The 27,644-nt window shown below is 53.0% G+C and overlaps 12 protein-coding genes across 12 annotated transcripts; 7 read left to right on the top strand and 5 right to left on the bottom strand.

Moving 5' to 3' along the window:
• Positions 1–142: 142 nt before the first annotated feature.
• SFC1 (Mitochondrial succinate-fumarate transporter) lies at positions 143–1,442 on the top strand (the record flags this gene model as incomplete). The annotated part of the gene is made up of 6 exons (XM_049327344.1): positions 143–209; positions 277–324; positions 383–432; positions 507–702; positions 788–1,226; positions 1,277–1,442. The coding sequence occupies 6 exons, from the start codon at positions 143–145 to the stop codon at positions 1,440–1,442; spliced, it is 966 nt and encodes a 321-aa protein (XP_049193489.1).
• Positions 1,443–1,763: 321 nt separating this feature from the next.
• J4E83_000381 (uncharacterized protein) lies at positions 1,764–2,803 on the top strand (the record flags this gene model as incomplete). The annotated part of the gene is made up of 2 exons (XM_049327343.1): positions 1,764–1,782; positions 1,836–2,803. 2 exons carry the CDS (start codon positions 1,764–1,766, stop codon positions 2,801–2,803), a joined length of 987 nt encoding a protein of 328 aa, XP_049193488.1.
• Positions 2,804–2,934: 131 nt separating this feature from the next.
• Positions 2,935–4,452, bottom strand: J4E83_000380 (uncharacterized protein; the record flags this gene model as incomplete). The annotated part of the gene is made up of 1 exon (XM_049327342.1): positions 2,935–4,452. One exon carries the CDS (start codon positions 4,450–4,452, stop codon positions 2,935–2,937), a length of 1,518 nt encoding a protein of 505 aa, XP_049193487.1.
• A 652-nt stretch (positions 4,453–5,104) lies between these two features.
• On the top strand, positions 5,105–6,073 carry J4E83_000379 (uncharacterized protein; the record flags this gene model as incomplete). The annotated part of the gene is made up of 1 exon (XM_049327341.1): positions 5,105–6,073. The coding sequence occupies one exon, from the start codon at positions 5,105–5,107 to the stop codon at positions 6,071–6,073; it is 969 nt and encodes a 322-aa protein (XP_049193486.1).
• A 501-nt stretch (positions 6,074–6,574) lies between these two features.
• J4E83_000378 (uncharacterized protein) lies at positions 6,575–7,534 on the top strand (the record flags this gene model as incomplete). The annotated part of the gene is made up of 1 exon (XM_049327340.1): positions 6,575–7,534. One exon carries the CDS (start codon positions 6,575–6,577, stop codon positions 7,532–7,534), a length of 960 nt encoding a protein of 319 aa, XP_049193485.1.
• A 1,245-nt stretch (positions 7,535–8,779) lies between these two features.
• On the top strand, positions 8,780–9,693 carry J4E83_000377 (uncharacterized protein; the record flags this gene model as incomplete). Its single annotated transcript, XM_049327339.1, has 2 exons — positions 8,780–8,830; positions 8,962–9,693. 2 exons carry the CDS (start codon positions 8,780–8,782, stop codon positions 9,691–9,693), a joined length of 783 nt encoding a protein of 260 aa, XP_049193484.1.
• Positions 9,694–9,771: 78 nt separating this feature from the next.
• Positions 9,772–10,644, bottom strand: J4E83_000376 (uncharacterized protein; the record flags this gene model as incomplete). Its single annotated transcript, XM_049327338.1, has 1 exon — positions 9,772–10,644. One exon carries the CDS (start codon positions 10,642–10,644, stop codon positions 9,772–9,774), a length of 873 nt encoding a protein of 290 aa, XP_049193483.1.
• An 853-nt stretch (positions 10,645–11,497) lies between these two features.
• On the bottom strand, positions 11,498–12,892 carry J4E83_000375 (uncharacterized protein; the record flags this gene model as incomplete). The annotated part of the gene is made up of 2 exons (XM_049327337.1): positions 11,498–12,674; positions 12,720–12,892. The coding sequence occupies 2 exons, from the start codon at positions 12,890–12,892 to the stop codon at positions 11,498–11,500; spliced, it is 1,350 nt and encodes a 449-aa protein (XP_049193482.1).
• A 390-nt stretch (positions 12,893–13,282) lies between these two features.
• On the top strand, positions 13,283–14,308 carry J4E83_000374 (uncharacterized protein; the record flags this gene model as incomplete). The annotated part of the gene is made up of 1 exon (XM_049327336.1): positions 13,283–14,308. One exon carries the CDS (start codon positions 13,283–13,285, stop codon positions 14,306–14,308), a length of 1,026 nt encoding a protein of 341 aa, XP_049193481.1.
• Positions 14,309–14,789: 481 nt separating this feature from the next.
• J4E83_000373 (uncharacterized protein) lies at positions 14,790–16,252 on the bottom strand (the record flags this gene model as incomplete). Its single annotated transcript, XM_049327335.1, has 4 exons — positions 14,790–15,274; positions 15,329–15,940; positions 16,011–16,169; positions 16,228–16,252. The coding sequence occupies 4 exons, from the start codon at positions 16,250–16,252 to the stop codon at positions 14,790–14,792; spliced, it is 1,281 nt and encodes a 426-aa protein (XP_049193480.1).
• A 763-nt stretch (positions 16,253–17,015) lies between these two features.
• On the bottom strand, positions 17,016–23,378 carry J4E83_000372 (uncharacterized protein; the record flags this gene model as incomplete). Its single annotated transcript, XM_049327334.1, has 12 exons — positions 17,016–19,811; positions 19,870–19,886; positions 19,939–20,180; positions 20,236–20,294; positions 20,350–20,415; positions 21,687–21,774; positions 21,821–22,131; positions 22,180–22,319; positions 22,366–22,862; positions 22,913–23,106; positions 23,162–23,240; positions 23,302–23,378. 12 exons carry the CDS (start codon positions 23,376–23,378, stop codon positions 17,016–17,018), a joined length of 4,566 nt encoding a protein of 1,521 aa, XP_049193479.1.
• Positions 23,379–24,804: 1,426 nt separating this feature from the next.
• J4E83_000371 (uncharacterized protein) lies at positions 24,805–27,279 on the top strand (the record flags this gene model as incomplete). Its single annotated transcript, XM_049327333.1, has 1 exon — positions 24,805–27,279. One exon carries the CDS (start codon positions 24,805–24,807, stop codon positions 27,277–27,279), a length of 2,475 nt encoding a protein of 824 aa, XP_049193478.1.
• Between the last annotated feature and the right edge of the window lie 365 nt (positions 27,280–27,644).

Genomic DNA, 27,644 nt, shown 5'->3' with positions numbered 1-27,644 from the left:
GAAAGTTGGACTACAGCTCAGGATCGCTCCTTCAGTGTCACAATCTCGTGTAACCCCACGTGCTCGTGCCTTGGACGCCCTTTGGTCCCAATTCGTCGCAGCAAACACCTTCCTGGACACTTGCGCTCCAACTCTACACAACATGTCTGCGAAATCAGTACAAGGGCCTGGCGGCAAGAAGCCCGCGTCGGCGGCCACAAACTTGATCGGTAAGCCTCAAATTGGGAATTTGGAGGGTATGCAACCGCGATGGCAGGATACTGACGCGACATGAAGCCGGTGGTGGTGCTGGAATGATGGAGGCACTCGCGTGTCATCCTCTCGGTGAGTTACAAGTCCCCAAGCCTACGTTATCTGCGCATCAAGTCTAATTGGATATCAGATACGATCAAAGTCCGCATGCAACTGTCAAGACGAGCTCGCGCTCCAGGAGTACGTCCCCAATCATACTTTCGAAGCGGTCGGCATATACTATCCAGAACGTCACTGATTGGTGTACATTACAGGCAAAGAAGCGCGGGTTCATTACGACCGGAACTGAGATCGTGAAGAGAGAGACAGCATTAGGCCTATATAAGGGATTAGGCGCCGTTCTCACAGGCATCGTCCCGAAGATGGCCATACGCTTCACAAGTTATGAGTGGTATAAGCAGATGTTAGCGGACAAAGAGGGCAATGTCGCGTCAAAGTCTACATTTATGGGTAAGTTTGAAGCTCGCGGAATCGCAAGGCGCATCTTTTCGGAACAGAGTCTACTCAAGAATGACCGAATACTAACACTTTACAGCTGGTCTTGCCGCTGGTGTCACGGAGGCCGTTCTCGTCGTCACACCTATGGAGGTCGTCAAGATCCGTCTTCAAGCGCAGCACCACTCGATGGCCGATCCGCTCGATATACCCAAGTACCGAAACGCCGCGCATGCCATGTATACTGTCATCAAGGAAGAAGGTGCAGGCGCATTATGGCGTGGTGTCTCGCTCACAGCGTTGCGCCAGGGAACAAACCAAGCAGCAAACTTCACCGCGTACTCGGAACTCAGAGCACAATTACAGAAGTACCATGGCACAACAGATTTGCCGGGCTACGAGACGAGTTTGATCGGTCTGATCAGTGGTGCTGTTGGTCCGTTTACGAACGCGCCGATCGACACTATCAAGACGAGGTTGCAGAAGACACCTGCGGAGGCAGGTCAAACTGCTATCCAGAGGATAGTAAATATCGGAAAGTAAGTCTTCGGGCGCATCCAACTTCCGAGTGTTAGCTGACAATTCACAGCGACATGTGGAAGCAGGAAGGTATCCGCAGTTTCTACAAAGGTATCACGCCGCGTGTGATGCGAGTAGCCCCCGGCCAAGCTGTCACATTTACCGTGTACGAATATCTGAAGGGTGTGTTGGAGAAAGGAAGAGAGATGCTGCCTGGTGGGGCATATGAGGAGTGAGCTTGCATTGTGTTTCACAGTCCGTTGAAGAGCGCCCTTCGATAAGCATAGGTTGATTTCCAAGCATGTTGAAGCCTGTGATTCATGTGAAATACAACAACGAATGAATTTCAGAAACGCCACTCAGGGACCAGACTGCATGATGGAAGCAGGGCTGCCAAGGTGCATCGGCCGTCCAGCCCACCTGCCCCACTATAGTACAGCATCACCGCTGGTTCGACGTCAGTGTACACGTTGAAATCAGTGCATTCAACAACATTGCAGCCTCTTCTTTGAGTGTCCCGACAACCACAGAATATAGTGCAGTAGAGACTTGCCAAGATGCAGTCTGGTATCTCCGGTAACGATCTTCCAGCGCGCTCCAACCTCGCACCCCACTAACAACCCCCATAGCTTCCCAGGAGCTCAAATCCGCCGTCGGCAGCCTCATAACCTCAAGCTCGCATCGCGGAATCCTAGCCACGATCCAAAACGAAACCATCATCCCCAGCGACACCATATCCTCGTCAACATCGACCTTCCTCGCCGACCTCTCCAATCTCCAGTCCCGCATCCAGCCCAATGCCGCACTCTACATTCTCCTCCGCCGCGCCGACTCGCTCTCCTCGCCCGACAAATCCCTCGTAGCCGTAACATACGTACCCAATGCCGCGCCCGTACGCCAGAAAATGCTCTTCGCATCCACGCGCCTCACACTCGTGCGTGAACTAGGCGGAGAGCACTTCAGCGAGAGTGTCTTCACGACCGAAGCCTCAGAGCTCACGCCGGAGGGCTGGGAGAAACACATTGCGCATACAGCGTCTGACAACCCGCTGACAGCGGAGGAACAATCGCTGCAGGATATCAAGGATGCCGAGGCCCTGGAGAGCAGAGGCACACGCGGCCAGGGCCTGGCCCAAGGAGGCAGGATCGCTATTCGGGCTGATGACGAGATTGGCGGGGCGTTGAAGAAGTTGGGGCAGGGTGGAACGGATAACCTTGTGCAGTTGCGTATGGATGGCGCGTCTGAGACGCTTCAGCTTGTTTCTTCTTCGTCGGCGACGCCTTCGACTCTCTCACGGGCTATTGATGCCAAGGAGCCGCGGTACTCGTTCTACCGTCATGACGACGCTGCGGCGAGTATCGTATTCATCTCGACGTGTCCGAGCGGAGCGAAGATCAGGGAGAGGATGCTGTATGCAGCGAGTAGGGGCAATGTGGTCAGTCTGGCGCAGAACGATGGTGGGCTCAAGGTGGAGAAGAAGATTGAGGCAACGGATCCGGATGAGATCACTGAGCAGGTTATCCTGGACGAGTTTAAGGTGGAGAAGAAGGAGGAGAGCAAGGGTTTTGCGAAGCCGAAGAGGCCTGGACGGCGGTAGATGGCATCGCAGGTATGAAAGTGGACAATACGATGGGCGGCAAAACTTATCATCAAAATCCTAAACATCAAGATGACAATGGATATCTTTTGCATCATGCTGCACAAGTCCGACTGGCACTGTGCTATTATTTACTCTCCGTTCCTCAAGAAACCCCGGTTACCATGCGGCCTCCTCTCCATATTCTTCCCGAATCTAACGCCAGGTTTTCCTCCCTTCTTGTCCATTTCACGCCCCTTCAACCAGTGTTCACGTACGTTCTTCGTATTCCTGTTGACCTTGGGCGGCAGCACCCGGTTCTGCTGTGCCAAAACCGCTACGCTGAGCTTGCCCTTCTTCACATCCTTCGCTGGCTTGTCAACGCGCTCGAGGAACTTTATGTGGTGGTTGAGCTTCTCCTTCCTGAGTTCCTCCTCCGTCTTTCCGCGCCGCTGGGGCGGTGGCGTGGGAGGGCGTTGGTCGTCGATGGTTTCGAGGAGGGAAGCGGGCAGGAGACCGTTTGATACGTCGATGTCCATGCGCGACGCAACTTCTGGCTCTTTCTCAAGGGGGCCGGCGGCAGCCTTTGCTTCCTTGGCAGCTTTCTTTGCCAATTTCTTTGCCTTCTTCTCCTCACGCTCGCGTTTTGCAGCTTGTTGAGCGGCAACGAGTTCCTCGCGCGCTTGCCGCTTGGCCTGCTCCTTTGCTTGCTGAGCCTTCTGCGCGCGGTCGGCTTCGGCTTGCGCAGCTCGTGCTTTCGAACCTGCAGCGGCTGTGGTGACTACCTCGGGGGCTTCGTCGTCCGAATCGCTTGCTTCGTCCTGGTCGACTTGGCTTGTTTGCGTTGGGGGTAGTGACTCGATGGGCTGAGAAGCTTCATATCGCTTGTGGCCTTGCTTGATCGCAACGGGCGAATCTTGCGACTCGGCAGGCTCCTCGCTACCAAAGCGTCTATGCGTCTTTTCAGGTTGTGCTGAAGGAGGCGCGTCGCTTTGCGAGGGTATAGGAGCTGTGGTGCTCTCGTACGAGGACGTTGGAATCTCGTCAGGGAACTTGGACGGCGTCTCTACAACCTTCTTCGGGCGGCCTCTGCCTCTCTTGGCTGAGCCTGGTGCTAGCGTCTGGCCATCTCCCGTCTTAGCCTTGGGTGTAGGTGATCCCTCAGACTGCTTAAATGTTGTGGCGGGCGTCGCGTATACTGATCCTGAACCTGAACCAGGCTGCTGCGCTGGTGTGTAAAAGGACGGATTTTGTGAAGTTGCTGGCGCCTCTTCCCTGCCTTCACCGAAGCTGTCCGTGGCCGTCGAATCATCCGGCGACTTCCTGCTGACTACAACGTGGGGGCTCGATCGGCGTCGGAGTGGCAGAAATTCATCCTGTGTCGGCGTCTGAGGGTCTTGGGTCGCAGGCGCGTCGGCGACAGCGATTGTGTCCGAGACATCCTCTACGGACTCTTGCGAAAGTCCTTGTGAAGGCGCATCCAAATCGGCGCTCTGCTTGGCAGATCTCTTCTTGGAGGACGACGTCGGCGCAGACTTCCTCTGCCTTTTCGTTTGTGTCGGCGTCTCTAGCGACTCGAGTTCTCGCTTTCCTGCGGCTTTCCTTGTCGAGCTGCGCGGCGTCGGTGTCGGTGCGCCTGGCGTCTCTGTTCCGCCTCGTGTAGTGACCATTGCGTTTTCGTTACGGGTTGATACGCGTCGTGTACGAACCGCGGCTGTTCTTGTCGTTGCTGCGTTGGTGGATCGCGCGATATGGAAAAGATTCTGGCGTGCCAAGATTTCGCGGCCATTGCGGACCCCCGAGACTAGCGGGCCTGGTGAATCCCAAGGATCACCGCATCGCCATTCACCAACTATCGGGCAGTCATCTCGTAACTATGTCGACTCCTCGCGCAGTATCACGCTCAGCAAGCGCATTCGCGCGTCTAGAGCCATGTTTGTCGTGCCGATCGCGTCAAACAACTCTAGCCATCCGCTACAATGCTACGAGATATCCAATGGCCTCGCATTGGCTTGCAACAGGCATGCGAACCCAGAATTATTCCATCAACCGAAAATTGGATCCAAAAGCACGTGTTGAAGTTGATACTCGCGCTCGACTGGGCTTTTACACCATATGCAAGCAACAAAAAGTACTCAATATCGAGCCGCGGACGGCTCTGAGCATCTACAATGACTTCGTTGCGAAAACGAAAACAACTTCCCATAGCGACAACGTTTTGCGGATAGTCGAGAGTAGGTTCGCGGCCCATACTCTCCTCTATAGATGGCACTGACGTGAGCAGAATACAACGTCCGATTAATTGATATTACATCTCTTGCGATGGCCACATTCAAAGTACCCGATCTCAGCAATCCTGAGATAAGAGCTCGACTGCCTCCTAGTCAGCACAAAGAAGTCGCTGGTATGCTTCTGCAAGGATGTGCGCACGCTGGGGATCCTCTCGCGATCGTACACATCCTGACTGCCGTCTACCTTGGCAGTTTGGGCAACCAGCCCGCTCAAGAGATTGCAAGGCTCTTTCCACAGAAAGATATCGCCCAATACCGCCAGCTGCTCGACACGATTGACTTGCAGACCTTGGAAAAGACTCCAACTCTAATAGTTGAAGTTTTGACTCTAAGAGGACTCTTCTTTGAGCAAGCAGGACAGAAGCAAGAGGCCATAAAAGCATACCAAGAAGCCATCAAGCCTTCAACTCTTAATGATCCAACTGGAAGGCCATTAACGCATTCGATGCAATTTCCCCTTATAGCACCCTGGAATGCGCTCGGTTATCTACTCAAGGCAGACAAAGATCCGAAAGTACAGGCAGAAGCCCAGTCATATTTCCAGAAAGGCGCTCTCGAAGGTGATGATCCGCTTTCATACTACGAACTCGCAGCCTATGAGCCAAAAACAAGCGAAAAGTGGTTGCGGTATACGAGCAAAGCAGCAGCATCCGGTCACAGACCAGCCATACTGGACCTCACTGGCTTCTATCAAGAAGTGGCAGCATCGAACTCGTCTGTATTAGAAAACGGTAGCATACGACATGCGCTCAACTGGCTACTGACCTGGAGACGCGGAAGCGCCGCGAAGCTTGCGCGAGAGTGGTTACATGTGGCGTCTGTCGTTGGACACAAACCTTCCATGTTACAACTTGCGGAGTATCACAAGTCTATTGGTCACGAAGAAGAATACAGGAATTATTTGCGTATGATAGTCGACTCTGACAGCGCGGCCCTTTACAAAGAAGAGGCACCACAGCTTGTGCAAGTTGCGAGGTTGCGGCTTGCGGGAACCCGGTAACAGCCAATACAACCAGTAGGAGACCATGTCCTGTATACTCCATTCTCTTCCAGTGTATCATGCGTGTTCGCCGCGCTCATACGCGCAGCCTGGTATCGTTTCAGAAGCTACATTCATCTGAAGTGTCTATCAGACAATTACGCAACTGTTCGATGATTCTGCGCAAACGATCTCCACCCCAGATCGATCTCGTACTACGCATTAGACATACATACGTGTGTTGAAAGACATCTTGGTCATATCCTCGACAAAACGACTATCTCCGGATCTACCCCGGCCTACCCCACCTCGGCAGGTGAGCTACTGGCCTTCCTTATCTGGCACTCTGATAGTGGCCACAGCATCCGATGACTGCTTGAAGACTTATATTCATCGCCAGTATGATCGTCTATCTACTTAACACATACCATTCTGCATCTTCACGAAGACATTAAGCACAATCTACCATCAAAAATCGATCTTCGATCACTTCAATCTAGCATAACATCTATTCTCACAATCATGTCGTCTATTATCCCTCTCAACAGTCATCGAAAAGCCTTGATAGGATCACCTTCAAACTTCTGGTCGCACTCTACCAAGAATGGCTTTGACCTCACTCATCCCTCTACGCACTCGTCACCAACTACCGGGCCCACACACACCATCCAGACACGAGCTGATGCCATCACAATCGATCCTTCGAAATCCGCCCTTGTCATCATTGACATGCAAAACTTCTTTCTCTCCGAAGCTTTCGGCCGCGGCCAAAAAGGTCCTGGTCACATTGCCTGCGAACAGTTGGTCAAGTACGCTATCCCAGCTGCACGAAAAGCTGGCATCAGGGTCGTATGGGTAAATTGGGGGCTTACGGAGGAAGAAGCCAAAGAGATGCCGCCAGCTGTGAAACGCGCATTTGGTTTTTTCTCCATTCCGGAAGATGCAGATTTCAAAACCGACGACGCTTTTGGACACCAAGAAGGAAGCGTGAGCATGGATCGACATGGCAAAGAAAACCAGTCTTTCTACCGTGGTATCGGTGCTGACTGCGGGATGCTCAAGTTTCCAGACGGGAAAACCGTAGAGGGGGGTAAATTACTCATGCGCGATTCTTGGAACGCAGCGCTCTACCCTCCACTTGATGCCATGTATGTCGAAGGCAGCAAGTTGGAGAGTAGGCCTGACGTCTGGATCCATAAGAACAGGATGAGCGGGATGTGGGGTGCCACGACACCCCTCAAAGAGTTCCTGGATAAAGAGGGTATTAGGACCTTGTTCTTCACAGGAGTGAATACCGACCAGTGCGTGGGTGGAACCCTGACTGATGCATTTAGCAATGGGTACGACTGTGTTCTGTTAGGTGATGGCTGTGGGACGACCACACCAGACTATGCGCAGCAGTGTTGGGAGTATAACGCTGCTAGAACCTTTGGGTTTTGCGCCAGCTGTCAACAGTTTGCCGAGGGCTTGGGTAACTCTTGAATATGTAATCTACGTATCTTCATTCGAATGCAGAAACCGATGTAGAAGGATCGTAAGTACACCTGTAAAGTCAATGGTCTCCGTGGTGACTCTTGAAAGAGTTCCCAGGAGCATCTGTGGGACGGTCTAATCCACACATAGCCAAGACCAGTCTGTCCACTTCGTCACCTCCACATCCTATAAAACCCACCCTTCCTGAGCCTACTGCTGCAAAGGCTACTGAAGCGAGACGCTCCGGTTGTTGTCGAGCACGGTATACGGCCTGTTCTTTAGGTACGCCTCGGAGGAGGAGGTCTTGATTCTGCATTATCGCGGAGAGAACCGTGGTACGCAGCAAACCAGGAGCGTTTTGTACAAGATCAGTAATTACGTTCTCACTTGTTACTAACTCCCACTGAAGCCCGAAACCGTCCTTGAAGAGAGCCTTGAAGGCGTCCACTCTGTACATTGGCCAATGGAAGTATCCCGTGAATATTGTAGTACAGCCGTTTCTGGTTCGTTCGATCAAGTGATTACGTAGCGTGGTGCTCGGTTCTTCGTTCTCCAGGATGAGATTGCTCTGGACTAAGATAACATTTGGCCAGTCTGTACTGAGGCATTCGATAGCGTCTTCTACCGTGCGGGACTCGTGGACCGCTGCTCGTTGTATCAGACGAGGCGCAATCTTATCTGATACACCGAACGGCGTGGATTGATCTCCTGCCAGTGTGATGACAAGAATATTGAGCATGATGGAAGCCCTTGCCAATGTAACTTTGACTGTAAACGAAAAGGATGGGTCTGGAACTGAAGAATTCGAGAGCAGTAGATGGAGTCTTTTTATAATAACATAAATATGCGCTGAGCAATCCTCAGCTCATCAAACGAAGGGTCAAGCCACACATGATCCGGCATCGTGAACAATCAAGCAGGGAAGTAAGCTGCCAGCATGTCTGATGGGCTTATTCTTCCGCAAATATGAAGACATGGGAGATGTCCACGAAAGTAAGTTCCACCAGCTCTGCGAAGTATACTGAAAAATCATGGATTAAATTACCCAGTTCAAGTTGCGCAGGAGTGGCGCTTCCTGATCAGACGACATCGCCCCGCCAAGGCCGCCGCGGACATCGGAAAAAGCCTCGGCTAAGCAGCGCGAACGCAAGAAGCAGCTCCGATGCTATCCCCCACCCTGGTTCTTCTACATCATTACCGGTGATACCCCCGAAACATTACACTGCCCGGTGCTGAGGAGGAAACATACACACAATGTCAGGACTGAGGATATTAGTGCCCGTCAAGCGGGTCATTGACTATGCGGTAGGTTCATTACACCAATACATGAGCATGGCGCATGCATGTTCGACTTGGAGGCTTGAAAGGATGGCTCCGAGGATGATGGCACTCAAGACGCCTGTCTCAACAGCGAATGACACTGACACCACGATCAGGTCAAACCCCGCGTGAACCGCGCCCAAACCGCCGTCGAAACCGCAAACGTCAAGCACTCGATGAATCCCTTCGACGAACTCTCCATCGAGGAAGCCGTCCGCATGCGCGAAAAGAAGGCCCACCACGCGAATGCCCCCAACGTAGAAGAGATCGTCGCCTTCTCCGCCGGCGTCCCCAAATCCCAAGACATCCTCCGCACAGCCATGGCCATGGGCGCAGACCGAGGCATACACGTAGTCGTAGAAGAGAAGGACGCCCTGGAACCACTGGGCGTCGCGAAGCTTCTACGGAAAGTAGTAGACGAGCAAAAGAGCAATCTTGTAATCCTAGGCAAGCAAGCCATCGACGACGACGCCGGCCAAACAGGACAAATGCTCGCAGGCCTCCTCAACTGGCCGCAAGCGACACAAGCCTCCAAAGTCACAATTAACGATCAAACCGTCGAAGTCGTACAAGAAGTTGACGGTGGTGTGCAAACAATCAAAGCCAAACTTCCCATGGTCATTACCACGGATCTGCGCCTCAACGAACCCCGATACGCTAGTTTACCCAACATCATGAAGGCGAAGAAGAAGAAGCTGGACAAGAAGAGTCTGGGCGACTATGGGCTGGATACGGAGATCAGATTGAAGACAGTAAAGGTTACCGAGCCACCACCACGGAAGGGTGGTGTAAAGGTTGACGACGTAGATGGCATGATTAGCAAGTTGAAGGAACTGGGTGCTTTGTAAAGAGCATGCCTATGTATCAATATTCCAAAAAGACTGAAATGCAACAAAAACGGACAGATCCTCGCAGCGTTTGCGCGACTACAACTTGTCGCCCCATACATTGTCCCCCATGACCTCACGATCCTCCACGTCCAGCTTCCCATAGCCTGGTTCCAGCTTCCTCACTCTCAGATCCTCCTCATCCTCACTACTGTATTGCACGTTCTCGTTCTCGAGGAACTCCTTAACTCCATCACTGTCCTCCTCGCTCCGCTTGACATACCCACCAGTATAATCGTGCGACTTGACCCTCTTGACACCCACCCAACCCAATCCCTTCTGTAGCCCGTTCAACTCCTCCAACTCCTGCTCGCTCAGCCCCTGAGCTCTTTTCAAAGTCAGAAGGGAGTTGATTCTTTCCGAAGTCTCCAAGTAGGATGACCGGTCTTTCTCATTCCATTTCGCGCTGTATACGTCTGGCTGTTCGAGATCGACGCGTATGACTTCCCACCAGTGAGATCGCATGGCTTGCGAGAATGTGCCGTCGAGGTTTTCCTGCCTTGAATCGATGCGGTAGAATGCTGTTGTGTTGCCGTCCAAAGTATCTGTCCAAGTCGCGTTTACCTTCTTCTTCTCCACGTTCCCTTCTTCGTCCGTGTCTGCGTTGGGATTACAGCCTTGCAACACGCAATCAGTCAGTTTCTTATCCGCTGCTTCTAGATCATTGAACCACGCGACAATCTCGACATATTGCTCCGAATTTTTGGGGTATTCTAGTTCAATGTACCATTTTTCTGCGAGCGTGGTACCGGACATGGTAACGCCAATACTAGGGTATTCATAGTTGATGTGATCGTGGCCGGTCCACTGAGAAGGAATTTTAGGTAGTTCGGCGGAGGCGACGCGGAATGAGGGTTTGTCTTTGGAACGTGAGTGGGAATGGATGACTAGGTAGACGGAGTTGGCAGACATCTTGGGTATTGTGCAACTTCTTGCAAGAAGGCTGAGAATAGGAGATGAATGTACTCGCAATATAACTTGGGCCTCGCGACCGACAAGCTTTGTGTAGAGTGACCCTTTTTGCTAACAAACTAGCACGGTTGCGTGAAAGCATGCCTCAATTTTGGCTGCTACCTGGTGCCACCTAGGTTTGATCTATGTATGTCCCTAATTTATCCTAGTTCCCAAAACTGACAGCGACAACTTCCCACCAATACCTAGTCATGACACTCTTAGTCCCATCATCAAGCGTTATCGGCTGATGAACAACGTAAAAAGCGCTATCCATCATGTGATCATTTAGCTTCGAAACATCCCAAAGAGACTTTGGAGCTCCTATCACTCTGATACCGGTTGCCCTGAACCCGTCTATATGCTTCTTTGCTTCATCGACCAGGAGCTGCTGAGCGACGTCCTTAACGGGGTTGTGGCCAGAGATTCGCACGTCTTCCTCGCAAGATTTGCTGTGAACTAACCTAGTCTTCCATCGCGTACCGTCCGCAGCCTCTAGTTCCACCTCTTCGCATATACCGCTGGACTCTTCATGTGGACCGAAAGACTGATCCCGCGGGATCTTCTCCGCCCAGCTGAATCGGGGTCTCGTATGTTTCCCACCCTCCCTAATCTGCTGAGCAGTACGGAGGTGGAGCTGGAATCTGAGAACTATGTAGATGATTTGTGTAGCCATTGTCTTTCGTGGAAAATGACAGAGATGAAAAAAGGGACTCTGTATTGCTCATGAACTCTTTTATACACGTCTCTGGCTACCAATGAGACCGCTGATGCTAGTCGCGTGGAGGAGCCATGCTACCAGACTCACCCCAGATCACGAGGACTGCGCAGCAAAGAAACTGAGGAAGCTTCCTGTGGTAAGGCCGCCGACCAAAGATAGCGACATGAAGCTTCCTGCTGCCTCAAGTTCTTCCGGTTCAACCCATTCAGCGAAGCCCATCATGCAGCTGCTACCCAAGTAGCCATTTGTTATGCCAAAGAGTAGCTGTACAATGAAGAGATAGAAGAAATCAGAGTTGACGGCGGCACCTCTCCCACCAATGTTGCAGAGAAAGTACAAGGGTATGAAGAGTACACGCGCGATGGACAGAAAGAACAAGAGGCGTGGACGATGCGTAAGACGAAGGACAGGTAGAGCGGGTCCCACTCGACCCATGAGGTCACCAAGGTTCCAGAAAAAGAAGCCTAGAGGGATGAAAGTTGCTGGTTGGAAAAGGCGAGGAGCCGTTACTGGATCGCGTACGCTTAGTACTTGTGGCGTGAAGACAGGGAAGAACATGGTAATTGCGAAGGTGATAAAGACGGCGCCGGCGAGCCAGAAGAGCTTCTTAAGCATGCGCGACAGCGGTACACTCTTGCGCTCGTTGTGCGTTGGACCGTATTCGGGTCCTTGATCGTACGATGCTTGCGACATGCGCTGCTTTGAGCTAGCCCTGGAGAGGAGGTAGAAGAAGGCTACCAATGTTGCAGCTGAGACAGCCGTGGCGGTCAAGAAGTAGATGAAGGCAGATGTGCTAGACTCTTGCGGCGCTCCGTCGGTATGCTGCTTCTTAGGCACAGACAGAACCGATATGATCTGGGTGATGGAAGGCAAGACACCGGCAATGCCTTGACCAGACATGATCCCTTGGGTATATTCCTCTCTTCCAAAGCCCGATACATATGCAAAGACGCCGTTCTGGCACAAGCCTGTGGCAAGGCTAGCGCTCAACACCATGACCATGAGGAAAGCGAAGTAGACACCGACGGATATGTTCAGGAAGAACTTTGTGGATATGGCGAGAAGGGTGAAGACGACAGCGTTCAAGGCGAGCGATGCGACGATGCGTTTGGGGTAGTTGGCACGAGCCTGGAGCTTGGTCAAGACGATCATGGAGCCGAGGTTGCCTACGGTGGAGACGCAGAGGATGGAGGACTGGAAGTTGCGGAGGAGGTTATCGTTGGACTCGAAGCGTCGCTGGAAGTACGGGGCTGCTGCTAAGAACATGTTCCTAGACAGTCAGTATCATGGCTGCAGTGGTGTCTGAGGTACCTACCAAGCCCACAGCATGGAGACACCCAACAGGGTGAAGACAGCATAGTCCGTCCACGAGAATGCCTGATCCTCGCGCTCGATACGCTCGCCATCTGGCCGCTCAGAGCCTCCTTCTAGTGGCTCATACGACGCCGAAGTGTTCTCGCGATCGAATATCCGCCGGATGCGATCCATGATGGGAAGTGTCGCGTTCGAGGTGCTCTCGGGGATGTGCTGCGGAGTTGCGGAGATGCCGATACACTTCTAAGAGGAAGAGACGGCTTCAAAAGAGAGACGAGCACTGTATAACTGAATACAGGCGGACATGTTCAAGCCGTGTCGGTGCTAGTAGGACTCATGATCATATCGCGTGGGTGAGCTCGAGAGTCGACGGGTGACACGCGGGTGTAGATCGCGCTAGTGGACTGGGGCTCTGCCTGCGCGGCATGTGGAATGCTTTGATGTCACCTCCCCGCGCTGCCCCTCCGATTCGCTGCACCATCTCACCACCAAATACTTAGCTGCGAGCATCGACTAGACCAGAGGTGACTTGCTAGAACTACATCTTCTCTCGTTGCCACGAATATGTCATACCAACTCCCACCCAATACAATCTCCATCAAGCGGAAGCGCACCGATGCGCCTGTCGACTCTCTTAGGATCGAACACGCCGAAAAGGACATCAAGCGACAAAGAAGCAGCGACTTTGCATACAAGCGTCTCACCAAGCCGGGCGACGATGTTCAACAGGAATCAACACCACCCACGCCGACTCTCGCGCGCCGTTTTCGCCTCGATCCCGTATCCAGGATTGGTGCAAAACGTCATTTCGTAGAGGAACAAGAGGTCACCAAGGAAAACATCTCAGCAGGCGGACAAGTGCAAGCACCAATACCAGAAGCTACACCAGACTCTACACCGCGACCACGAAAGCGGCCAGGCGCCGGAAGCGCACTACACCACTCAGCCAAACCCTCGATACACCGGAAACCACCCGTCACCGAGCCCTCAGAAAACGATGTGCGCAACCTGGAAGCCCTGTCAAAAGAGGTGGAGAAGGTAGACAATCTCGAAATACCCCTCCCATCCCCGTCGAAACACAAGCCCAAAGTGCCAGCGAAACGCTTTGCAGAACGGCACCCGGACAAGGCTGCAGCCCTCGCAGCCCAAGATGGCACAATGGCAGATGGCGACGCCATGGATATTGACAGCGAATACGTATACGATCACTACGTCCGGGAACCCGTTCTACCAGACGCCCCTGCCCCGACAGGCACAGTCGGTCTTCTAGTTATCAGCGAAGAGGACGCAGACTGGTGGGACAACGACGAGAACAGCGACCGAGAGTTCGACACGGATGACGAAGACGAAAATGCAGAGGATTACTACGCCAACGACTATCCTGAGGACGAGATGAGCGACGACGACGAGTTTGATCGGAATCTGTACCAGTCCAAATACCGCCATGGGAGTGACGACGAAGAGTACAACATTGGAGACGATGACGACAATGCATTGGGAAGCGGCGAGGATGAGGACGATCTGCATTTCAAGATGACGGTACCCAAAGCACAGAGAGTGGGATATTGGGGTATGCAAGGGGAGTCATAACATGGTCGTCCAATAAGACACTGTCCGCTTTCGCCGCACATCAGCCATGTTATTTTCTAACCGTCTTTCCCTAGAAGCATTCCCAGTATCTCGTCAGCATTAGAGCAGAGATCAGCCCTCTGCAAAGGTCAAAGGAATGCCATTGATTACAAGTGATCAAATCACACTATCAACGTCTAATACTCCTGGTAATCATAAAAAACAGAGAGGGTATCATGTCAAACTCCCGACCCAAATAATACATGAACCAAACCCAAGGGTACATTCCATAGCCCTGCCGAAGCGTGCCACCCCATGTAAAGCCATCATGTGAAAGTCATGTCCTATCCGTGAACGCCACTGCATCTCTCTACGCTTCGATTCCCATATCCTCCCATGGATTGTCAATGTTCGTCTTCGTAACCTTTTCCTCGTCATTGTCTTTACCCGTAGCATAGGATGGCTCCTCCAACATGGCTTTTTTGGGAAGAAGAGCCTCCTCCTAGATGGCGCTAACACTCGCTATACTGCCCTTCCGCTGTTGGCCAGGTCCAGGTAGTTGTCCAGGGAGTATCTGTCGAGGTCCGCCTGTACCGATAGCACTTGGCCTCCTGCTCCCTGCTCCACCATCCAGACCAGCGCTCAGCGGGGCGCCGAATCCAGCGCTTTGCGGAAAGTGCTCGTTGGTTGCACTCAATGGCGCGCCCATCATACCGAGTGCCATCCCTCGTCCAGTACTCATATTGTCACCACCCGAGAACATGGACCCGCCTCCGCCTGGGGGTGCGCCAAGTGCTGAGCGGATCATGCCTTTCATGCGGATGTATTGGTATTTCGAGCGTTGCGATGTATGCGTGTATGTTGCCATGGGTCGTGGCCGATGTCGAGAGAGGGCAGCCATTATAGAGTCTTTCTCTTCGTCGGAATCAACAGCGCCCGAGGGCTCGAGATCTTCGGGGAGGGGCGCGTTGGCATCAATGAGAGACCCTAAGAATATGTCAGTATACAGTGTCTCTAGCTGGGTGATCGTGGGATACATACGTTGAATCTTAGCCTGGTTCTTCTTCTGATATTGCGCCAGCAACATGTCATATGGTAGACTTCGTCCTGGAACGGCCCTCTTCAGACCCATGCTATGGCTCTTGCAAGTCAGACTTCTTGCGCAGTATCCGCCGTTTGGTAGGGAGACACCGCACTGCCTCTCAACATCGACTGGGCCTTTGGGCTTTGCTCCCTTCTGCTTGGGTTCATCCTTCTTCTTCTTTTTGGCGTTCGGCGCCTTCTCCGCGTCTCCGTCGAGTTTCCGCTTTTTGCCCTTCTTTGCGCCATCGCCGTCTATCGAGGCACCCTTGATGGCTGACTTGCGCGACTTGCCGCCCTCGTCATCTTCGCCCTTCTCTTTCCGCAGAGCTGCATCTTTGGCTTCCTTGGCCTCCTTCTTCTTCTTTAGCTTCTCCTGCTTCTTGTTCAAGCATTCACGAATATGCGCCGCAGACGATGCGCGAAGTACGGGTCGGCGACAGTGTTTACATTGTACTGTGTCCACTTTATCGTCTAGGGGTCGGCCGCTGGGGAAGCCGGCAATGGTTTTCTCGTCCAAAGGATTGATCACAGGCGAGGTGGTCGACGGAGCGGGGGCTTTGGTCTCGACGTCTAATAACATGTTAGACCGCTGTGTAGACTTACGTGCATGTACAGATACAGCGCGCTGTGGGTGACGTACTGGTCGCGTCGCTTTCCTTCCAGTTCCCAGATATCGACGGCTTCGGTACCGGCTTCTTGATCTTCAACTTGATCCTGGCTTTCTCCAATTTGACTATGTCTTTCACTGCGCTTGTGTCCAGTAGGCTAGAGTTGCCTCCAGATTCTGTGGCTGAAGGTGCTGCGGTACATTAGTCCCATCGTAGCGGCGCCGGGGAGGGGTGCGGAGTTCAGCTCACCCTTTCGTGTGCCATTAGTAGCCATGTTGGCGGCTCTACGACGCCTGCGGAGTGCTTCGGTGGACCTCTAATCACTCCGAGGGATCTTTCCAAGTGTAGTGAAGACGTATCCGATGTCGAAATGTCTCTTGCTGATGGAAGGCGGCAGGTCTGGTTGCATGCGCTGCTGATGGCGGCCTCCGGTCGCGTCAAGCAGCCGCGCATCGCGTACTAACCCGAAATGGCCAGCTAGTCAGGTGTTAGGTACCAACCGAACATGAACAGTTCAAGAATTCATGCCGAACGTGGAATGCACCGCTGGAACTGATACTTCACATGACACACGGAAATTAATTCAATCTCGTTTTGATATTTCTAGCTATACTGACAATATGCGCTCTTGACAAATGCTAAACGCCATACACGTCAAGATCGGAGCACACCACCAAAGGACCCGCCATAGATAGATATCCGGTAAAACCATGAACCAAGTCTGCTGGCAAGACTGGCCATCGCAATGGCAGTCAGCTCTGCATCCTTCCGAACTCCCTAAAATGCTCAACATGTACTTTGAGCACCAAGGCTCATGGTATCAAAACGCCGTAGATCGCCAAAGTATGCTGTGTCGTCATTCGTAAATGTACTGCGGTGTTGCCAACGTCCTCACTAGCTCTGTGGAGCTCGTCATCCTCGGGTACGTTGCTGCCCAGTAGGCTGATATACATCTTGTGACCTTGGTTTAGAGCAAGCCTGTGGTCGTTTCCACTTTGCTTCGCCTCTTGCGTGGGCTTGTGGCACAAGAGACTGCATTAACGGCCTCGGCCCTTGGCCTTGGATGCCTTGACAGGCTTCGCCTTGCCCTTCTTTGGTGGTTCGTATTCTTCGATGTGGTTGTGGCCAAACTCCTCACGCATGATACTGTTGGTCCAGAGCAAGCAGCGATCCTTGGGGGTGTCCTTGTCGACATAGGTCTTGTTTCGCGTCGACACTCTTGTCTTGTTGTCATCATCGTCCTCTTCTTGGGGTTTGTTGGAGTCCGCCAGATGCTTCCGCATCTTAACCATGTATTCGGCGATACGGTCACGGAACGCTTGTAGCTCCTTGCGCAGAACACGTTCTCGATGGCCGCGCTCATCGAGCCACGCAAGTAGCTTGTCAATGTCCTCCGGGTCGTCGTAAAACGCCCACTGGTTCGAGTTGGACAGGTGCGTCGGGCCTTCTTCTCGCTCTTTCCGCTGCGGGATAGTGTAGCCAAAGCGCTGCATGTCTTGAGAGAGGGCAGGTTCCTCCAAGTTTGGGCCAAGTTCATACTCGCTCGGTCCCTGTACCCAAATTCGTCCGTTGGCGTACCCATACTCGGCGGTAGAGCTATTAGGGACACCGCCGAATGGCATGCCATTGTGCTCGAACCAGTAGTACTTGTTCAAGAATCGATCCTTGCCAAGGATCTTGCTACGATGCACAAGAGTTTCGCGCAGATCATCGTCAAGCTCGTTGATGTTGTCCTCGCACTCCTTGAGCTCATCTTTCTTCTTCTCAATCGCTTGTAGTAGTTTCTCCCATTCCTTCTGCTTCTTGGTCTTCTCAGCATCTGCCTTGGCCTTCTTCGCCTTCTCCTTACGAGCTTCTTCAGCAGCCGCCTTGCGCTTGTTCTTGTTCGCCGGGCGGATCCTGCCCTTGGAAGTAGGTGCATCGTTGCCACCGTCCGCTTCGGCTTCGGCAGGTTCCTTAGACCCATCGTTAACGCTCGTCATGGATGCATCCACATCGTCATTCATCTTGGCATCCGTAGGCGACGCCGGCGTGTTGGCAGGAAGGTGGATCTTACGCTCCAAATCCAGCTTGAAAAGTTCATCAGCCAGCTCTTTGCGTTTGCGCTGGTACTCAATCTTTTCCTTGCGCAAGCGAGTCATTTCCTGGGCGGCGGCGACCAGCTGATCGCGGAAATTCTCAGTGACAACAGTAAGATTCAGAATCATCTCGAGCGCAGAGATGCGGAGGTTGACATCGAGCTTCGCGTAGTTGGTGGCGATGGTGGTGATGGTAGGTTCTTCATCAGGAGGGACAAGCTCAGCAAGGATTTCGTCACAGGCTTCCTTCCGCGCGGGATCAAAGGAAAGGCGGTAGAGGAGTGCGACCATGACTGCCTGCCATCCACCGTCCGCAAAGTTGCGAGTCTTGCACTGCTCGACCCAGTCGAATTCGTTGTCGAATTCCTCGGCTTTGTGGAGTTCTTTCGGAGGCTCAGGCGTGGGTGTGCGTGGTTTAGCAACAAGTTGGGCTGCACCCGACTTCCTCAAACTGCTACGAGTAGTTCGAACAGGCGGCTCGGGCTCGGGTGTGGGCGTTGACTCTTCGCTCGAATCTTCGTCTGATGAATCCTCGCCGTCGGCCATGTTAGGTAGGGACGTCTGTATTTTGCCGGAGTCGTTGACAATCTGCTTCAGGATTGCACAGTGCATCTCTACAAACAACTCACACTCGACTGTCTCATGCGAGAACCGCATAGCGTCGACAAAGTCATCGAAGGTGAAAGAGTCTAGCATGTAGATGGTATCGTGAACGTTGAGAGTCTCCCAGATACAGAGCAACGGGCCAATACTCTTCATCAAGATGCCGGTCTTCTTCTCGTCAGCCGGCGGCTCGACTCCTTCAGGAACGTCGTCGGAGAGGAACTTCAATGGTGGTCGGTTGACCTGTAGACGAGGTTGCTTGATCTCTAGGTCCTCGCATGGGTATTTGACATACTCAATAGTACGGGGCGGTGGAGGCGCTTGTTGAGGCTGTGGAAGGTTTGATGGCCGGGGACCTTGCTGGTGGTTGAAGCTGGTTTGGAATGGGAAATTGATGGGCGGGCCATGACCAGGCGCATGCATCTGCATTAATTGCGCAGCAAGGGCAGGCGGCACCTGAGCCAGGAAATTGGGTGGTGGACCAGTCACTATCTGCGGAGGTCCGGAGTAGTTAATCGGCGGTCCGTTGGCAAAATACGCTGGCCGATGAGGGTTTCCAGCTGCCCATGGAGGCATCACACCTTGTTGTGCGTAGGGCGGAGGACCGCTTGCGGAGAAATTGACAAAGGTAGGCTGCGCTTGCCCAGGTGGTAAAGGCGGTCTATGGCCATTGACATGAGGACCATGACCGTTGGGCATCTGCTGTGGGTATTGCTGCTGAACAGGTTCAGTCACACCGTTGGGTACGCCAGTGGTAGCCCTTTTAGCAGCTAAAATAGCCTCCCGGGTCTTCTTGTCAGGAAGCTTGGTGGGTATGTCGTATCTCTTTGCCAAGCTGTCTTTGACCATCCATGGCGCACCAATCCATGACTCACGCTTCAGGGCATTGCGAAGGAAAGCTTTCAAGATGAGCTTGGAATAAGTCTTTCGATCGCGCTGGAGTTCTGATGCTTTGTATTTGGTGACGGTTTCACCGCTGTCTTCCATAGTGATGACGTAGGTGTATGTCCGAATGTTGTCGTCCATGGACTGACCACTGAACATGCTGTGTAGTCGACTGCTGTCCGTGATCTCGGTGATCTTGCCGAAGCGGCGCGAGTGGTCGCCTTCGACGGAAACCCGATCATTCAGCATAAAGTGCTCCTTGAAATGCTGCGAACAGGTCAGCGTGGGTTTCCTTGTGGGTATTGGTTTCGCTTCGTGGGCATACATCGTAGACATCATTCACTGTATAGTATGTTAGCAGCACTCCTGGGCTGAGCAAGCAAGATTGACTCACCTAGGTCATCCATCCGATGGTGGTCTTGAAACTGGACATAGTGAAGGACAGGAGACCTCAAGCCATCCGGAAAGATGCTGTTGATCTCTTTGGAAGCTTCCGTCTGCACGGATGTTACCTCTTCGTCGGCCTTGACGAGTATTGACGTGGAGCCTACCTCGCTCTCCTGGGCCTCGAAATAGGTATAGCCTGAATGACCAGTCGCCTGGCATGTGAAGCTCCGCTGTTGATAGAAGTCGAATCTACACCTCATGAGCGACATGTACCTACCTGACGTCATTCCATATATTTTCTTACCTCTCAAGGAACCGCTCATAGTCTGTGAAGACCTCTCCAGTCTGTTCGATATGCCACACCTATCCAGCGACTTTAGCATATATGTTCCATGGTCCAACAAAGTATGTAGCGTACCTCAGTGCTGTCTTCAAGGTTCTTCGGCAGGGGTTCGAATTTGACGGGTTTACGCTTGTAGAGAACCTGGAAAACAATCAGCACACGCTCCTGTATATAACGCGACCCAAACTATACCATGTTGGCCTGATCCCTAGCTCATATAGCCTGTTCGACGTCCACGGTGCCGCGTCGCAAACTTCGGAAGTGTCGCGACAATCGAAGCGCGCCGATTACCTCTGCTCGAGGTAATTCGCGGTAACAGGTGGGGGCGATGGCCCCTCTGTAGGCAGTTGATCGATTGTCCGTCTCTACGCGCCAGGAAAGGTGTTTCGAGATCGTCGTCGCAGTCTTCGGTGGTCCGAGTAGCGTTCCGAGACGCGTCGATCGGTTCCGAGAGCGCGTCTAGGCGACGTGTGGGTGAGTTCGCGAGTGGTAAGAGCGTGATAGTCGGGAAGTTGTGAGGTAGGGTGGAGAGGATTAGTCGGAGAGTAGTCAATGGGGGAGAAAAGCGAGCGGAGGGTAGTGGAAGAGGCCCGTAGTCCCTTGGCACTAGTTACCATACTTGATTTGGCAAGGACTGCCTTCGCACCCTACCACCCACGCGTCAAAGCTACACACCCCACTACCATCAAAATATCAACATATTTGGACTCTTTCGAATCGTAGCAATGAGCTCTATCATGCTGCGATATGCATGGATCGATTATTCTAACTTCGGCAAACCTTGTGCATTATCAAGTTCTGTGATAATCGGTCATGAAAAGCTCATGCCTCGAGCCACCCCGAGCAAACCCTTGGGGGCAGCCTGACCCACTTGCTCAATCACACCAACACGAACAACTCTACCCCAACATTCAGCCGCACATTAGAAGGCATGGTATTGTATATTATATCAAACATCATCCCCGATATCTTTACAGTATCAAGTTTACTCAGGAGTGTTTGTTCACTACCATGCTCGCACTGCTGCTGCCATATCTCCCATTTGCAGCACTGGTAGCAAGCGTGCCATACCCTTAGAGTATTCCAAACATCCACGAGACTCTCCAAAGTGGCCCAGCAGAAAGAGTCCCTCTTTGAAGGCTACCACTGGACAGCATGCGATTGCGCGTTAGACGAGTGCTGCTCAAGAAGATATCGGGACGACAAGTTTGCCACATCCAGAAGAGCTTATTTCCCAGGTCGTGTAATTAACAAGATCTATCTTGTAGACTCATTGGATACTTCTACATCTACAAATCAAAGTAAACTACCAGAAAGCCGACCCAGCTGCCCACCACTCCGACGGCTGAATACGAACTCGTGAACATGAGCGGCAGGAATTCATACCGAGGACCAAACACTAAGCCATGGACCAGTGAGCAGTATGCAATTAGAGGTATCGAAAGAGCGATGTAAAGCAGGGAGAAGCGATCAAGTAAAAATATCCTAGGTTTGGGTGAACTGTTGTATGTTAGCGGAGACCCGAAAGAAAGGACAGGTTACCTACGCAGGAGCTAGCCTATCGAAGGCGATAAGGAAAAGTACGAGCCAGAAGATAGTATAGACTGTCTTCACAGGGAACTCGGCGGCCGTGTAGAGGAGAGGAAAGAGTGACACATGACCAGCAACAGCCAAGGGTCGGAAAGCGCCAAAATATCGACGATCTTGGAGGGCTATCAAGCTGAATGGAATTATCACGAGCAAGATTGCCTTCTCGTGGACATGCCAGCCGAACAAGAAAGATGCGTAACCACACAGCGTTACAGCACCAATGAAGGCCTCCCAAGTAGGTTTGTACAAAAGGCGGAGGAGGACAGGCTGGATGACGTTAGTTCAATCGATCGCCCAGGATATTGATACACGTACTATCTGTGTTCCAAGAGTAAGAAGAAAGCATATCAATGGGTCTATGTCCGGAAGTACTGCGAAAGACGTGTCCCCCACAAGCCCTCGAGTGACGCTATTCACTGCCTCTTGATCAACATGAAGCCCAAGGCGCGGGGCCACTGGCAGTGTTAGCTTGATACAAAGTGGTACTGGGAAGCTGCATACGATAAATCAAGACTCGGTCAGAGAACGAGTATATCGCCCAGACGTTCGGCGCCCAGTAGGCATGACACAGACCTCGCGAGAACGGGAACAGGCGACTGAACACTTGCCCTATCTGTCCCCACATTGCGAAGGGGCCGAAAGCGGCTGCGAAGACAGACACGATGCCCACGCCCAACTTGATGCAATTGAAGAATCGTATAGTGAAATACGGGAACGGCGACCGCTGCCCCAAGCAGTAAGCACGCAGAAGGTAGACAAAGTACGCAGGCGCGAGGTACAGGTAGATGTGCTTGAGACACAAAAGCGCTGCAAAGAGCAGACCGGACAATAGGAGGGTCGAATTGTTGCGGGCCAAGACCATAGAGAGGACCAAGAGGCCATAGAGGAAGCCATTGTACTGGAAATGGATGTGATCGATTATCAGCAGTCCTGGCGACAATAGGACAGAGAGTGCAGCGGCGTGAGCAGTGACTTTGGACTTTGAGGTCTTCACATAGCTGGCGAGCATTTAGTAACGGACAGATCAAGTAGGGTGATGTGTAAGTACAGGTGCAAAGCGTAGACCAAGACGAGCTCGGTTAAAACGACTGTAGTACGCTGGAAGTATACAGTCTGCCAGCTGTTGTATCCAAGATCCTTTACATTGAGCAGGCCAGGATCAACATAGGGTGCAGCTTGAGACATTAGCCATTCGAAGTAAGCGAAGAACGGCGGATAGTCCAAGGTCCATTCAGACGTTTTCTGGAGTGCGTTAGATTGGAACAATTGCGTGGCGTTGACGGCATGGTTGTCTGACTTCGTAATACCATTCCTTGATGGGTAGGGAATGCGTTAGAGCAAGCCAGTTACGATGAACCTCGAAGTCGGTCGACTTACTGCCGGAGATGGTCAGCAAGGACGAGGAACTAAACCTCAGAATTGTGCAGCGAGACATACTAAGCAGGGAAAAGCAGCACCTTGAGCGCCGTGGCCACTACGGCGCACTGCGCAATGGACGGAGACAGCTGTGCCATGGGAGAATTGACAGCGGGTTGATGCACGATCGCCGGAAAGCACAGATTGACCAGTCGCTCGTAGTTGGGCGTCACGTGCTCGCTTATGGATAATCCCTGTCATCCAGCATCCGTGGTCGCGTATGTACAGAACACGTCAACCTTGGACCTTGGAAACAGCAGAATACGCAAACGTCATTCTAGAAGTCAGCAAACCCCCAGGGGTAAGCATGACACACGTGGAGGTTTCGCATGATGGCGTTTGACATCTGATACCCCGAAGACGGAGCGCTCCGTGTTTGTTCCACACCTGGCGAACGCTCGCAGTAGTAAATCCCGGAGCCAGACCAGACGGAAACGCTCAGTACGGCTTGCTGCGACGCGGCGATGGGCAGGCTGGCACTAAGGGCTATCCTTACGCCTGGAACTGGAGCCGCCGCAATACGATCTGGACCCTTTCGTGTTCGCGTGACAAAGGGAAAAAAGGGACCCGTCTTAAGAGCAGCACTATCAGGCGGCTCGTCTAGTCAGGGACGGAGTGTGCATATCTGCAATTACCCGTTGGCCGCATCTGCTGGAGGATACCGAGTTGCGCCGTTGGTAGCACAAGGCCGTCTACGCCAGGCACGGGGGCGCGTCGCTGCACGAGATACCACGCCGCCTAGCACAGGCGTCTACGGGGCCAGAGAACTGCAGGGCAGCGGTTCGTGGCGACGGTGGTTTGCACGATTCAGACGTGGCCTGCGCGTTTAAAATGGGCGGTGCGCTAGTTGTCCGCTTTGGGCTGCCTCATTTGCGGCTGCCTCCTAATGTGCCCTGCTAGTTAGCATTTCTCACCGACCTCTTTCTTCTCTCCTCCGCTCCGACTTCAGGTCGCATCCCTCTTCTTCGATCCCCTTCGTTCATTCTGTCCTCTTCTCCCCGCATCGAGGCTCCCGGCAAAGCTTGCTTCTTTGCACTTCATTCTTATTGTTCGCTCTTTTGGTGCACGCATCCTCAAACAAGCCACGCGAGTTTGTTCTTCGGCAGCTCTGGCCCACGGCATTTAATTGCGCCTCCACTGCGTCCACCGTGCAAGCCTGCGACAGTACCCTTCTGGACCTCTGTGCCTGCATCCTTTAGGCCCCGATTGCCTGCGTTGTGAGCGTGTCTTGTATTGTTAGACCTGCAAACGACTCGTTGCCATTGTGCTTTTGGAAGTACGTCTTGTCCAATGCGTCTCCACTGCTCTCAAACTAATGCCCTCTAGAACGCTCTACATCTTGTAATACAGCAGCATCTTCGCAAGCCCGGCGACCTCTCTGCAACCGGTTGCAACTTCACCTTCTGCCATACATATTTCGCCGTCCGGTCCAACGAGTCCCGGACGCAGTAATACACCTTCACCACGGCGGTTCTATCTCAAAACGCGCGGGACAGCTTCAGTCTGCCTCCGCACCTCCTCGGTATGCAGCAACACGACGGCGCCCCGAACGCCCCCAGCGGTCCTCGTCTCCAGTCGAGCTTCCACAGGCAGATGAACGGCGGTCACCACGGCTTCTCGCACGGCGCCTTCGCTACGAACCAGCCCGGCTATGGCGACCGACACCCGGAGAGGGCGAACAACATGTCCATCAATACCGGCAGACTCAACCCTGGCAACCAGAACGGCAACGATTTGCAGACTCCAGGAACTGGTTTCGACATGAACTTCACCCCTCTGCTCCCTTCGCAGTTGCTCCTCGGTAGCCCCTTCCAGCCAGGCTCGCCCTCGGCTTTCGCTTCCCCGCAGTTTCAGAACTTCGCACAGTTCGCTGGCCAGAATCAGTCTCAGCAACAGAACCACCAGAACAACCAGATGGGAAGCCCCTTGCAACAGCCTCTTTCGCCCCAGCTGTACCAGAACATGGTTTCTCCCACTAGTGGCTTTTTTGGTGGACCCCAGTCACCGACTGGAGGTTTCCCTGGTTACGGCGCGCAGGGTCTCGGTGGACTCGGCTCCTCAATGCCGATTGCTCCCGGTCTTGTATCTGGAACTAGCAGGACTGTATACCTGGGCAACATCCCCCCTGAGACTTCTGCGGAGGAGATCCTCGGCCATGTACGCAGTGGTCAAATCGAGTCCGTCAGGCTTCTCCCAGACAAGAACTGCGCATTCATCTCCTTCCTGGACAGCAGCTCCGCCACTCACTTCCACTCTGACGCCATTCTGAAGAAGCTGTCAATCAGGGGTCAGGACATCAAGATTGGATGGGGAAAGCCGTCCCAGGTCCCCACATCTGTGGCCTTGGCTGTGCAGCAATCGGGTGCCTCTCGCAACGTCTACCTAGGTAACTTGTCCGAGGATGTCTCTGAGGACGAACTCCGCGAAGACCTCAGCAAATTTGGTCCCATTGATACCGTCAAGATCGTCCGGGAAAAGGCTATTGGTTTTGTTCACTTCTTGTCCATCGGAAATGCCATCAAGGCTGTGTCTCAACTTCCCCAGGAGCCAAAGTGGCAAGCGCCTAGGCGCGTATACTACGGCAAGGATCGATGCGCTTACGTTTCCAAGACCCAGCAGCAGAACGCAGCGCAGTACCTGGGTATCGCGCCTGGCTACGCTCATGTTCTGAACGGTGCTGATCGCGACATGATCTCCAATGCTCTTGCTCAGCAATCTGTCGCTGCCGCGGCGGTCGCGACCTCTGCTGGTGGTGTGAACAACTTGGGTAACCGAACAGTTTACCTAGGTAACATTCATCCCGAAACCACCATCGAGGAGATCTGCAATGTTGTGCGCGGTGGTCTTCTTCACCACATCAGGTATATCCCGGATAAGCACATTTGCTTCGTTACTTTCATCGACCCGACGTCGGCTGCGTCCTTCTACGCTCTTAGCAATCTCCAGGGGCTTATGATCCACAACCGTCGCTTGAAGATCGGATGGGGTAAGCACTCCGGTGCTCTCCCGCCTGCGATTGCCCTTGCTGTCAGTGGTGGTGCCTCACGTAACGTCTACATCGGCAACCTAGATGAGTCCTGGACCGAAGACCGCTTAAGGCAGGATTTCTCAGAGTACGGCGAGATCGAGCTGGTCAACACCCTGCGCGAGAAGAGCTGTGCATTCGTCAACTTCACCAACATTGCCAATGCCATTAAGGCAATCGAAGCGATCCGTGGCCGTGACGAATACAAGCGATTCAAGGTCAACTTCGGAAAGGATCGATGCGGTAACCCTCCTCGCCAGATGAACAGTCAGCAGGCCCAGGCTCAACAAGCCGGTAGCGATGGTCTCCAGTCACCATCGCCTATTAACGGACTGCATCCCAACCGTGCTGGTGCTTCAGTCTCGCCGACTGGCTCTGGCGCACCAGGCTCTGGCCAAAGCACCAACGGCCAGTTCCCTTCCGTTCAAGCACCTGCTTCAGGTAACATCATGAACTCCGGCAACAATAACCCCCTCATGATGTACCTACAAGCTCAGCAACAGCAGCAACAACAACAACAGGTCGAGGCCAGCATGCAACAACAACAGCAGCAGCAACAGCAGCAGCAGAATCAGCAGCAATCTTTCCAGTCGCCGCAAGCTGCTTTCTACAGTGCCGACCTGAACACTCCTCAGCCACACCACTCTCATAGCTCCCATCAAAGCACATCGAGCTTCAGTCTGATTAACGGTACGTCGGCTGGTGGCTCAGGTGCTACTACTGTTGGTGGCCTCCTCGCACCCTCGAACCTCAACTCGCGTGGCCAACACTCTCGCGCTGTGAGCCTGCCCGCTTTCACTCAGGGCCCCTTCAACCACTCCATGCAGCAAACCCAAGCACCTCAGCAGGGCTCTTTCGGTAGCCTAAGCTCCGGCATCGGTGGTTTCGGCAGCGGCAACGGCGGTTACGGTCTTGCCATCCAGGGTGACGGTGGTCTCCCCGGCTGGGCAGAAGAAGAGGTTGGTGCGCAGTAAGCCTTACCTGGATGTTGTGTATCTTCTTCATTGTGCGATACTTATCCTTCATCTACTGGCTGGTTATTACTACTCCCTTCTTTCGCCTTCCCAGAAATTTCCTTTTGCATATGTCCGGTCTAGGGTTATGGCGCGAGCTGATCAAGCTTTCGGGATCGATCTTCAACTATGTGTTGTAATCTGAATGTGCGCAAGATGTTGCCTTAATACTTGACCTTACCACCTTCGCTTTCTTTTTTCTTTCTTTGCCCTTTACGTTGTTGTAGTTTAGATACCTGTAGGGATACCTAGGGATTTGGTAGGAGGCAATGAGACTAGACGGTCGTATGAGTGTCTAGGCAGGGTAGGCCTGGCATATAGTCAAT

This window comes from Alternaria metachromatica (assembly GCF_023757995.1).
Source record: "Alternaria metachromatica strain BMP 0045 chromosome Unknown scaffold_1, whole genome shotgun sequence".
NCBI lineage: Eukaryota > Fungi > Ascomycota > Dothideomycetes > Pleosporales > Pleosporaceae > Alternaria > Alternaria metachromatica.
The sequence above is the reverse complement of the archived record's forward strand: the minus strand, read 5'-3'. Positions and strand labels throughout refer to the sequence as shown.